This window comes from Cherax quadricarinatus, chromosome 24 (assembly GCF_038502225.1).
Source record: "Cherax quadricarinatus isolate ZL_2023a chromosome 24, ASM3850222v1, whole genome shotgun sequence".
NCBI lineage: Eukaryota > Metazoa > Arthropoda > Malacostraca > Decapoda > Parastacidae > Cherax > Cherax quadricarinatus.
In genome coordinates, this window is record NC_091315.1 from 42,367,072 (window position 1) to 42,379,726 (window position 12,655).

At 38.5% G+C, this 12,655-nt stretch overlaps 1 protein-coding gene across 3 annotated transcripts in view; it reads left to right on the plus strand.

The window, feature by feature from the left end:
* Window positions 1-12,655, plus strand: part of LOC128690957 (importin-4-like) — a 178,687-nt gene that overhangs the window by 124,491 nt on the left and 41,541 nt on the right. For 2 of the 3 annotated variants that reach the window (XM_070088448.1, XM_070088446.1), the window contains one exon: window positions 451-2,800. In XM_070088448.1, the coding sequence (XP_069944549.1) occupies window positions 451-626 (176 nt within the window). In that variant the 3' untranslated portion in view covers window positions 627-2,800. Of the gene's footprint in view, window positions 1-450; window positions 2,801-12,655 lie in introns of those variants that run through there. The other variant, XM_070088447.1, reaches the window with a different exon arrangement.

Sequence of the window (12,655 nt, forward strand, 5' to 3'; positions counted from 1 at the left end):
TAATACTAATGAAATAGCTAAGAATTTGGTCAACTGGAACAATGTAATTGGCCTAAAATAAGTCAGTGAGGGACAAAATCACCGCTGCGTAAATATCGCTTTCAGAGTAAAATTCGCAGCAGTGTAATTTCGTCAGTTTTCCACCAAATTTCATACTTTTTGTTTTATTACCTTCAGAAAGATTTTCTACCATTTTTTCTTTTTTTAATTCTTGGACCCTGTGGACTGCGTAGATCTAAGGCTCGGACCCTCAAAGGATTAAATATGAATGCCTTTCATTCCCCCAGGTGCTGTATGGCTCATATGAGTTTAGTGGTCCCCTATGAATGTAATTATGATAATCTTAACTTCCAGGCTTTGTTTGTTTTTTTCACATTTCAGACATTGCCTTTTTTTTGTGATTAACATGTTTGCTGCTTTACAGTGACCTTTTTTTTTTTTTTTTGGCAGAAACTAATCAGCTGATTCAAGAGCTTGTTAAAAGTGTTAGTCATGATTTCCCTGACCAAGTTACCTCTGTGGTCCAAAGTCTAGAACCTGAAGTAGCTGGAAGATTGCAGGCAGCAGTGGCGGCGGCGGCAGCTGCCGCATCACAATCGTCTGCAGTGTCACCAGCAACCTCCTAGTTTAGTAGATGCCAATCTACGGTGATACATTGTAATTAAAATAATGATTTCGTTGAGATTTTTTTGGGGGGGGAAAGTTCATATGGGATACTTTGCCTTTATGCAGCTGGTGTTATGGACAGTAGCGGATGTGAAATCGTTGTGGGTTTTCATCTAAGATTTGTTTTGTGACCAGAATACTTAAGCATGATCACTTGTTTAAACTGTTTGCTTAGCACTTAGCACTGGTTTTAGAGAATGCACAAGTTATATCAGCAAACATTAGGGAAGTAGTTACTTAACCTACGACCTAATTCATGCTTATGTTGTATGAAGTCCTTGTCCCTTTACCTTAACTCCCCTGTTGAGGTAAAAGAGTTGGGGAATGCTCATTGTCTTTGGCTTTCTCAGTAGTGTAATATGCTTAATGCTTGAAGAGTATAGGCTAAATTTTATTTTTGCATTTATGTATTTTTGAGTATGATTAAAGTGTAAAATACAGTATTTGCAAGGTTTTGTGACGTGATATGATCTTGTGCTTCCTATGCAAAATGGTGTTTTATTTATATGGAGATTTCCCACATATTAAAGGGTAAGGTGAATAGATGAGGGTAAACCATACTATTTAACCTTAAATTACACCAGCATTGTCAATATGTCCTGAAGTTTTACTACGTAAAATAAATGGGCCAGTGACTGCTGCCTCATCATTTCTTTATAAAAAGCATTGTGTAATTACCCTTTACTCAGAGTGGGGAGTAAGATACTATATTGTGTAAAATGTCTACGTAGAATAGTGTATGCTGTCCACAATGACGTGTTCATTCACTGTGTAGCTGTCATTCAAGAAGCTTGGTAACTAGGAATGTTTTTAGGAACCCAGGCCAGTTGTTGGAAATATGATCTAGATAGAAAGGATGGTGGTCTGCACAGTACCAATGCTCATTGAGATTCTCTTTACTGTTGTTCTAGAAGTTAGTGCTCATTACTTTGCATGTATTTTTTACGTATTGTAATTGAGAGAACTTTAATTTATATGAGCAAGCTGGGAAATTGATAACGTGCTACTTCAATAATTTAATAATGTGTTAAATAAGACATTTAATAATCACTTAAGTACTGCAGAAATTTGTTAATGTTAGTGCAGTGTAAAGCTGAAGGAGATGAACAAAAAATGTTTTAATTAGCAGAATTGCAAACAGGTTGGTTTGTTGAGTTTTTACAAAAGTTCATGAAGTGAACACTCCACCTACTGGTGAAGGAAAAATAGAATCGTTAATTATGTATGATGTGAGGGTTAATAATTTTTGTGGTTGCAATTTTTTAAGAGACTTAATCTAAATATAATGGGGCTTGATCGCATCTCAAAGGTTAAAAAAAAATGGGAGGGACAGAGGTGGAGCTCATGCCTCACAAACTCAACTTTGAAATTGTAGTGTAATTCGTGTAATGAGATTTTTGTACGTTACAAGATTTATTGTAGGGAGTTACAAAATTGTATCCATCAACAGCTTACCAGGCTGTCATTGTTATAGTATAGTATAGTATAAATATATCCCCAAACCACCTTAGCATCCACTCAGCCCTCTGGTGACACCACATCACCTTTTAATTTTTACACTGCAAATTCTCTGTATATTCACACTACATGTTGCTCTCTACCATGACGACATCACTGCCTCTATCCTCCTCCTCCTCCTCCTCCTCCTCCTCCTCCTCCTCCTCCTCCTCCTCCTCCTCACTGTAGCATCAAAGACCCATGCTTCACACCCAAATAAGAGTGTTGGTACCATTATACTATGGTACTTTGCCTTTTCTTACCACCATAGATAACCTTTCTCTGCACATTATCGAGAAGTTTCATGATTTCTACTCGCCAGCAGGAGTTGTAATACTGAACGTATTTCCTTACACCTGCTGTCATTGTTCATCCAGCAGTAAGCACCTGGGTGTTAGTAGAATCTTGTGAGCTGCATCCCAGGTGGTGGCAGTATACCTTAGGGCTGGGCTTTGAATTGGGCTGAAGCAGGATAACGACTCTTAGCCTAAAAAAAAAAAAAAATTACTGACAGCAATCATGTTACCCTCAGATTTGAAAATCACCATCCCTCTTTCAGAGTGCAAGCACTGCCCTTTCCACCTCCAGGACTAAGTCTGGCTAACTGGTTTCTCTGAATTAAAAAAAAAAACAAAAAGCCCTCATGAAATTATAGAAAACAGTACTGTAGTCTTGCATTTTTTGCATTTTATTGGTGTACACCAGACTCCTCCCTGCACTACACTTGATGCCTGCATTTTTTTCTGTGTGTGCGTGCGCGCTCACCTAATTGTGGTTGCAGGGGTCGAGACTCAGCTCCTGGCCCCGCCTCTTCACTGATCGCTACTAGGTCCTCTCCCTCTCTGCTTCCTGAGCTTTGTCATACTTCTTCTTAAAAATGTTTGGTTCCTGCCTCCACTACTTCACTTGCTAGGCTATTCCACTTCCGGACGACTCTGTGACTGAAGAAATACTTCCTAATGTCCCTGTGACTCGTCTGAGTCTTTAGCTTCCAGTTGTGACCCCTTGTTTCTGTGTCCCCTCTCTGGAACATCCTATCTCTGTCCACCTTGTCTATTCCCCGCAGTATCTTGTATGTCGTTATCATGTCTCCCCTGACCCTTATGTCCTCCAGTGTCGTCAGTCCGATTTCCCTCAACCTTTCCTCGTACGACATTCCCCTGAGCTCTGGGACTAGCCTTGTTGCAAACCTTTGTACTTTCTCTAACTTCTTGACATGCTTGACCAGGTGTGGGTTCCAGACTGGTGCTGTATACTCCAGTATGGGCCTAACATACACAGTGTACAGTGTCTTGAACAATTCCTTATTAAGGTATCGGAACGCTATTCTCAGGTTTGCCAGGCGCCCGTATGCTGCAGCAGTTATTTGGTTGATGTGTGCCTCCGGTGACGTGCTCGGTGTTATGGTCACCCCAAGGTCTTTCTACCTGAGTGAGGTCTGTAGTCTTTGTCCACCTAGCCTATACTCTGTCTGCGGTCTTCTTTGCCCCTCCCCAATCTTCATGACTTTGCATTTGGCAGGGTTGAATTCGAGAAGCCAGTTTCTGGACCACATGTCCAGCCTGCCCAGGTCTCTTGGCAGTCCTGCCTCATCCTCATCCGATTTAATTCTTCTCATCAACTTCACATCATCTGTGAATAGGGACACTTCAGAGTCTATTCCTTCCATCATGTCGTTCGCATATATCAAAAATAGCACTGGTTCTAGAACTGATCCCTGTGGGACCCTGCTCGTCACAGGTTGTGTGTGTGTCTTTCTTTCTTTTTCTTTCTTTCTTTTTCTTTCTTTTTCTTTCTTTTTCTTTCTTTTTCTTTCTTTTTCTTTCTTTTTTTCTTTTTCTTTCTTTTTCTTTCACCAAGGCAGGGTGGCCCAAAAGGAAAAACAAAAGTTTCTCTTTTTAAATTTAGTAATTTATACGGGAGAAGGGGTTACTAGCCCCTTGCTCCTGGTATTTTAGTCGCCTCTTACAACACGCATGGCTTACGGAGGAAGAATTCTGTTCCACTTCCCCATGGAGGTAAGAGGAAATAAACAAGAACTAGTAAGAAAATTGAAGTAAACCCAGAGGGGTGTGTGTGTATATATTATATGCTTGTACATGTGTGTGTAGTGTGACCTAAGTGTAAGTAGAAGTAGCAAGACGTACCTGAAACCTTGCATGTTTATGAGACAGAAAGAAGACACCAGCAATACTACAATCGTGGATAACAATTATAGGCTTCTGTTTTACACTCACTTGGCAGGACAGTAGTACCTACCTGGGCAGTTGCTGTCTACCAACCTATTACCTATAATATATATACATGTGTCCACTTCCCCATGGAGATAAGAGGAAATAAACAAGAACAAGAGCTATACCCAGAGGGGTGTGTATATACATGTATGTGTAGTGTGACCTAAGTGTAAGCAGAAGTAGCAAGACGTACCTGAAACCTTGCATGTTTATGAGACAGAAAAAACACCAGCAATCCTACCATCGTGTAAAACAATTACAGGCTTACGTTTTACACTCACTTGGCAGGACAGTAGTACCTACCTGGGCAGTTGCTGTCTACCAACCTATTACCTATAATATATATATCTATCTATCTATCTATCTATCTATCTATCTATCTTTATCTTTATCTTTATCTTTATCTTTATCTTTTAATGCACCGGCTGCATCCCACCAAAGCAGGGTGACCCAAAAAGAAAAACACTAATTTCTCTTTTTAACTTTAGTAGTGTATACAGAAGGGGTTACTAGCCCCTTGCTCCTGGCATTTTAGTTGCCTCTTGCGACATGTATGACTTACGGAGGAAGAATTCTGTTCCATTTTCCCATGGAGAATGTATATATCTATATTTATATAGAGATATACCATGGGGAAGTGGAACAGAATTTTTCCTCCGTAAGCCTGTCATAAGAGGCGACTAAAATGCTGGAAGCAAGGGGGCTAGTAACCCCTTCTCCTGTATATATTACTAAATTTAAAATGAGAAACTTACATTTTTCCTTTTGGGCCACCCCGCTTCGGTGGGATGTGACTGGTGCATTGAAAGTAGATAGATATGTAGATAGATATAGAAATAGATATAGATATGTAATGAACACTGAAAGCTTACTGCAATACTAGCCACTTCCCTTGTTTCTTGTCTCTACTTATTCTCTTACCTTTCTAATTTCTCTACCCAACACGTGTATTTCATGACATAAGAGGTGGCTTGAGTATCTAGCTGGTGGGAGAGGGTGGGTTAGCTACTAACAAACTAATACATTTCCAGATATTTGAGTAATAGATACACTGGCAATTTTGGTGATGTACAATATTAAGCTAATATGAACAAGAAAAATTTGATTTGAAAATTGTTTTTAGCATTTGATTGAGATTTTATCAATTTGTACTGAAGTGGCAGTTGAAGGTTGTAACTGATAAGAAATAAGAAAATGGTTTGAATTTCAGTTTTTCAAAGAGAAATTTTGATGCGTATACATGTCTTCATTTTTTCACAGTTAATATATTGGATATTCAACAATTTTGAATGCCAAAATAAAATTAAGCCCAAGAGTTTACTTTAATTCTAATGCACAGATGTATACATGCACTTGTGTGCCCACCCAAACAGGCGAAGTGTCTAATGACAAGGTCCTTTGTCAAGTGGTAACTAACACACACAGTTATGCTGCTTGATGAGAAGCACCCGTTACAAAAACTTTAAACATTCACAGGCACGAGTGAGTTATTCCTATATCTTATTCTTGTGGCTCATTCTTCAAGATTTGAACTCTATAAATGAGAAATACAGCCTCTTCTCACTAAATCCTTTGAGGGTCCAAGAATTTTCAAAAAAAAAATTTTTCTTCTGAAATGGTAGAGACTCATTCTGAAGGTAATAAAGCAAAAAGTAAAAAATTTAATGGAAAATTGACGAAATTACACTCGCAAATTTTACTGCATCAGCAGTATTTGTGCATTGGCAATTTTACCTACTTCAACTCCCATTTTAGGCCAATTACATTGTTCCAGTCGACCAAATTCTTAGCTATTTCGCTATTTTATTGATTGAGCACAAGAAACTGCCCAATCAACTATTTCAACTACCCAATAAAGTGAACAGAAATTGGTAATTGGGCCAATTTCACACAGTTCAAAATATTCCAATTTCAAAATAGGGTCCAGAATAAACAGTGCAGGCATTCCTGGCACTAAAATAACATATCCTTTGTTTAATAGTTACATTTCTGGGGTTTACAGGTGAATTTCATTTTGATTTTGTATTTACATGAATAATTTTTAGTCACACCAAAAAATTAGTTATACTGTTATGCAATATTGTAAAAATTGTATAAATAATATCAGGTTTTTGTTTTTGTTTTTTCTCAACAAGTCGGCTGTCTCCCACCGAGGCAGGGTGACCCAAAAAGAAAATACTGTACTTTCATCATCATTCAACACTTTCACCTCACTCACACATAATCACTGTTTTTGCAGAGGTGCCCAGAATACAACAGTTTAGAAGTATATACGTATAAAAATACACAATACATCCCTCCAAACTGCCAATATCTCAAACCCCTCCTTTAGAGTGCAGGCATTGTACTTCCCATTTCCAGGACTCAAGTCCGGTTATATAAAATAACCGGTTTCCCCTGAATCCCTTCACTAAATATTACCCTGCTCACATTCCAACAGATCGTCAGGTCCCAAATACCATTTGTCTCCATTCACTCCTATCTAACACGCTCATGCATGCTTGCTGGAAGTCTAAACCCCTCGCCCACAACACCACCTTTACCCCCTCCCTCCAAACTTTTTGAGGACGACCCCTACCCTGCCTTCCTTCACCTACAGATTTATATGCTCTCCATGTCATTCTACTTTGATTCATTCTCTCTAAATGACCAAACCACCTCAACAAACCCTCTTCAGCCCTCTGACTAGTACTTTTGTTAACTCCACACCTTCTCCTAATTTCTACACTCTGAATTTTCTGCATAATATTTACACCACACATTGCCCTTAGACAGGACATCTCCATTGCCTCCAACCGCCTCCTCACTGCAGCATGTACAACCCAAGCTTCACACCCATATAAGAGTGTTGGTACTACTGTACTTTCATACATTCCCTTCTTTGCCTCCATAGATAACATTTTTTGCCTCCATATATACCTCAATGAACCACTCTCCTTTTTTCCTTCATCAATTCTATGATTAACCTCATCCTTCATAAATCCATCTGCTGACACATCAACTCCCAAATATCTGAAACCATTCACTTCTTCCATACTTCTCCTCCCCAATTTGATATTTAATTTTTCTTTATCTAAATCATTTGATACTCTCATCACCTTACTCTTTTCTATGTTCACTTTCAACTTTCTGCCTTTACACACACTCCCAAATTCGTCCACTAACCTTGGCAATTTTTCTTTAGAATCTCCCATAAGCACAGTATCATCAGCAAAAAGTAACTGTGACACTTCCCATTTTGTATTTAATTCCCCATAATTTAATCCCACTCCTCTTCCTAACACCCTTGCATTTACTTCTTTTACAACCCCATCTATAAATATATTAAACAACCATGGTGACATTACACATCCCTGTCTAAGACCTACTTTTACTGGGAAGTAGTCTCCCTCTCTTCTACACACCCTAACCTGAGCCTCACTATCCTCATAAAAACTCTTTACAGCATTTAGTAACTTACCACCTATTCCATATACTTGCAACATCTGCCACATTGCTTCCCTATCCACTCTATCATATGCCTTTTCTAAATCCATAAATGCAATAAAAACTTCCCTACCTTTATCTAAATACTGCTCATATACATGCTTCAATGTAAACACTTGATCTACACATCCCCTACCCACTCTAAAACCTCCTTGCTCATCCGCAATTCTACATTCTGTCTTACCTGTAATTCTTTCAATAATAACCCTACTGTACACTTTTCCTGTTATACTCGGTAAACTACTACTACTATAATTTTTACAATCACTTTTGTCCCCCTTCCCTTTATATAAAGGGACTATACACACACACACTGTCAATCCCTAGGTACCTTCCCCTCTTTCATACATGTATTAAACAAAAATAACAACCATTCCAACACTGTCCCCCTCTGCTTTTAACATTTCTGCCATGATCCCATCAGTTCCAGCTGCTTTACCCCCTTTCATTCTACGTAATGACTTGTGCACCTCCCCCACACTCACATCCTGTACTTCTTCACTTCTAAAAGTTGGTATACCTCCCTGGCCAGTGCATAAAATTACCGCCTCCCTTTCTTCATCGACATTTAAAAGTTCCTCAAAATATTCTCGCCATCTACTCAAAACCTCCATCTCCCCATCTACTAACTCCCCTACTCTGATTTTAACTCATAAATCCATTTGTTCCCTAGGCTTTCTTAACTTGTTTAACTCCAAAATTTTTTCTTATTTTCATTAAAATTTCTTGACAGTACCTCTCCCACTTTATCATCTGCTCTCCTTTTGCACTCTCTCACCACTCTCTTCACCTTTGTTTTACTCTCCATATACTCTGCTCTTCTTATAACACTTCTGCTTTGTAAATACCCCTCATAAGCTACCTTTTTCTCTTTTATCACACCCTTTACTTCATCATTCCACCAATCACTCCTCTTTCCTCCTGCACCCACGCTCCTATAACCACAAACTTATGCCCCACTTTCTAATACTGCATTTTTAAAACTATTCCAACCCTCTCCATCCCCCCCTCGCGCTGTATAGCCCTTGTGGCTTAGCGCTTCTTTTTGATTATAATAATCTTCAACCCCCCACTACTCATACCTGCACCAGCCCACCTTTCTGCCAATAGTTGCTTATATTTTACCTGAACTTCTTCATCCCTTAGTTTATACACTTTCGCCTCCCTCTTACTTGTTGCCATTTTCTTCTTATCCCATCTACCTCTTACTCTAACTGTAGCTACAACTAGATAATGATCCGTTATATCGTTTGCCCCACCATTACTCTCACACTTGGTTCAAAACTCCCCACGCATTCAACATTTCCCAAACTCTCTCTCTCTCTCCTCTACACTTCTATCTTCTCCAGGTGCATATATGCTTACTATAACCCACTTTTCATATCCCCCCTTTATTTTACTCCACATTATCCTTGAATTAATACATTTATCATCCCTCTTTTCCTGCCATAGCTTATCCTTCAACATTATTGCTAGTCCTTCTTTAGCTCTAACTCTATTAGAAACCCCTGACCTAATCCCATTTATTCCTCTCCACTGAAACTCACCCACCCCCTTCAGCTTTGTTTCACTTCAAGCCAGGACATCCAGCTTCTTCTCATTCATAACATCCACAGTCATCTCTTTCTTATTATTTGCACAACATCCACGCACATTCAGACTTCCCACTTTGATAATTTTCTTCTTATTCTTTTTAGTAATTATTACAGGAAAAGGGGTTACTAGCCCATTGTTCCCGGCATTTTAGTTGACTTTTACAACACGCATGGCTTACGGAGGAAAGATTCTTATTCCACTTCCCCATGGATATAAAAGGAAAAGTAATTAGAACAAGAACTAAGATAAAATCAAAGAAAACTCAGATGAGTGTGTATAAATAAACGTGTAGTGTTGCCTAAGTGTAAGTAGAAGTAGCAAGACGTACCTGTAATCTTGTATGTTTATGAGACAGACAAAAGACACCAACAATCCTACCATCATGTAAAAAATTACAGGCTTACGTTTTACACTCACTTGGCAGAATGGTAGTACCCCCGTGGGTGGTTGCTGTCTGTGTGACTTCATTTGTTTACTCTTAAACATCGGCAAAAATCGAGCATTTCTGCTACTTTGAGCTCAATTTCAAGCTATTATTTTCATTACTAAAACCAGTCAAAATCATCTCCGTTTCTATAATTTATCTTCCATTCTATCAAGCGAGACCAAGAAACCACGAATACAACCATAAAAGGCATACGAAAATACACTGCAAATTTGATGCTTTAATCCAAAAACACGGTCACATTTTTTTTCATATTATGCACTGTGTGCTGCAGGAATTATATTATATAGTGCATACTTACCACATACATGCACTCTCTCATATCTAGGCCTAAATTTACCGCTCATAGCTTATGAGTGAGCTGAGCTCATAGATTTTTCATGAGCTCAGCTCACTCAGATAAGCTCTTCAGCAAATGAATTGTTGTATACCATTTTGATGTTCAAATGAATTGTTGCTAAGTGAGGAGCATACTGTAATGGTAGTGGGTTTGTGGCAGCCATCTTTGATATTGTTTTAGTGTCACCTTTGCACCATATATAACATTTATTGTATACAGGTATCATCCGACTTATGACCAAGCTTGGTTCTGACCAACCGGTCGTAAGTCAAAATGGGTGCAAGTCGAACCTTACTACTGAATATCAACATCACACTTTTGTAATGATTTTATTTTTTTGTTTTATTTTGGTATTTAATTTTTTACTTTACTTTTTATGCTGTTAGTACTGTATTTTATACCGTGAGGTTTAGGATAAACACTGTGTACAACACAAGCAGTTGTTTATTTCCCAGAAATTTGGCATAAAAACATGGTTGTAAGTCGAGTGGTCGTATGTCGAGCAGGTCGTAAGTCGTATGGTAGGTGTATTTTTAAATGTTTATTCAGTAGTGTACTGTATATTGTAATAAACAGAATAGAGGAAATTGACTCTAATAAGCATCATTTTGGTTTACACATACTGGTCAGAGAGCCCGTCGTAAGTCTGAGTCGTCAGTAAACGAGTATACGTTGCTAAGTAAGGAGAGACTGTATATATACTAAAATTTAAAATTTAATTACCCCTTTGATGCAGAAGGCTTACAAAACACGTGAATAACATTTATTATTCACGTGTTTTGTAAGCCTTCTGCATCAAAGGGGTAATTAAATTTTAAATTTTAGTATATATACAGTCTCTCCTTACTTAGCAACGTATACTCGTTTACCGACGACTCAGACTTACGACGGGCTCTCTGACCAGTATGTGTAAACCAAAATGATGCTTATTAGTCAATTTCCTCTATTCTGTTTATTACAATATACAGTACCCTACTGAATAAACATTTAAAAATACACCTACCATACGACTTACGACCTGCTCGACATACGACCACTCGACTTACGACCATGTTTTTATGCCAAATTTCTGGGAAATAAACAACTGCTTGTGTTGTACACAGTGTTTTCCTAAACCTCACGGTATAAAATACAGTACTAACAGCATAAAAAGTAAAGTAAAAAATTAAATACCAAAATAAAACAATAAAATAAAATCATTACAAAAGTGTGATGTTGATATTCAGTAGTAAGGTTCGACTTGCACCCATTTTGACTTACGACCGGTTGGTCAGAACCAAGCTTGGTCATAAGTCGGATGGTACCTGTATACAACAGAGTGGGTGAAATGTTATCAACAAATTTTGTTGAAAATAAGAAAAAGTTTTGGAGTGAGATTAACAAGTTAAGAAAGCCTAGAGAACAAATGGATTTGTCAGCTAAAAATAGGAGAGGAGAGTTATTAAATGGAGATTAGAGGTATTGGGAAGATGGAGGGAATATTTTGAGGAATTGTTAAATGTTGATGAAGATAGGGAAGCTGTGATTTTGTGTATAGGGCAAGGAGGAATAACATCTTGTAGGAGTGAGGAGGAGCCAGTTGTGAGTGTGGGGGAAGTTCGTGAGGCAGTAGGTAAAATGAAAGGGGGTAAGGCAGCTGGGATTGACGGGATAAAGATAGAAATGTTAAAAGCAGGTGGGGATATAGTTTTGGAGTGGTTGGTGCAATTATTTAATAAATGTATGGAAGAGGGTAAGGTACCTAGGGATTGGCAAAGAGCATGCATAGTTCCTTTGTATAAAGGCAAAGGGGACAAAAGAGAGTGCAAAAATTATAGGGGGATAAGTCTGTTGAGTATACCTGGTAAAGTGTATGGTAGAGTTATTATTGAAAAAATTAAGAGTAAGATGGAGAATAGGATAGCAGATGAACAAGGAGGCTTTAGGAAAGGTAGGGGGTGTGTGGACCAGGTGTTTACAGTGAAACATATAAGTGAACAGTATTTAGATAAGGCTAAAGAGGACTTTGTGGCATTTATGGATTTGGAAAAGGTGTATGACAGGGTGGATAGGGGGGCAATGTTGCAGGTGTATGGTGTAGGAGGTAGGTTACTGAAAGCAGTGAAGAGTTTTTATGAGGATAGTGAGGCTCAAGTTAGAGTATGTAGGAAAGAGGGAAATTATTTCCCAGTAAAAGTAGGCCTTAGACCAGGATGTGTGATGTCACCATGGTTGTTTAATATATTTATAGATGGGGTTGTAAGAGAAGTAAATGCGAGGGTCTTGGCAAGAGGTGTAGAGTTAAAAGATAAAGAATCACACATAAAGTGGGAGTTGTTACAGTTGCTCTTTGCTGATGACACTGTGCTCTTGGGAGATTCTGAAGAGAAGTTGCAGAGATTGGTGGATGAA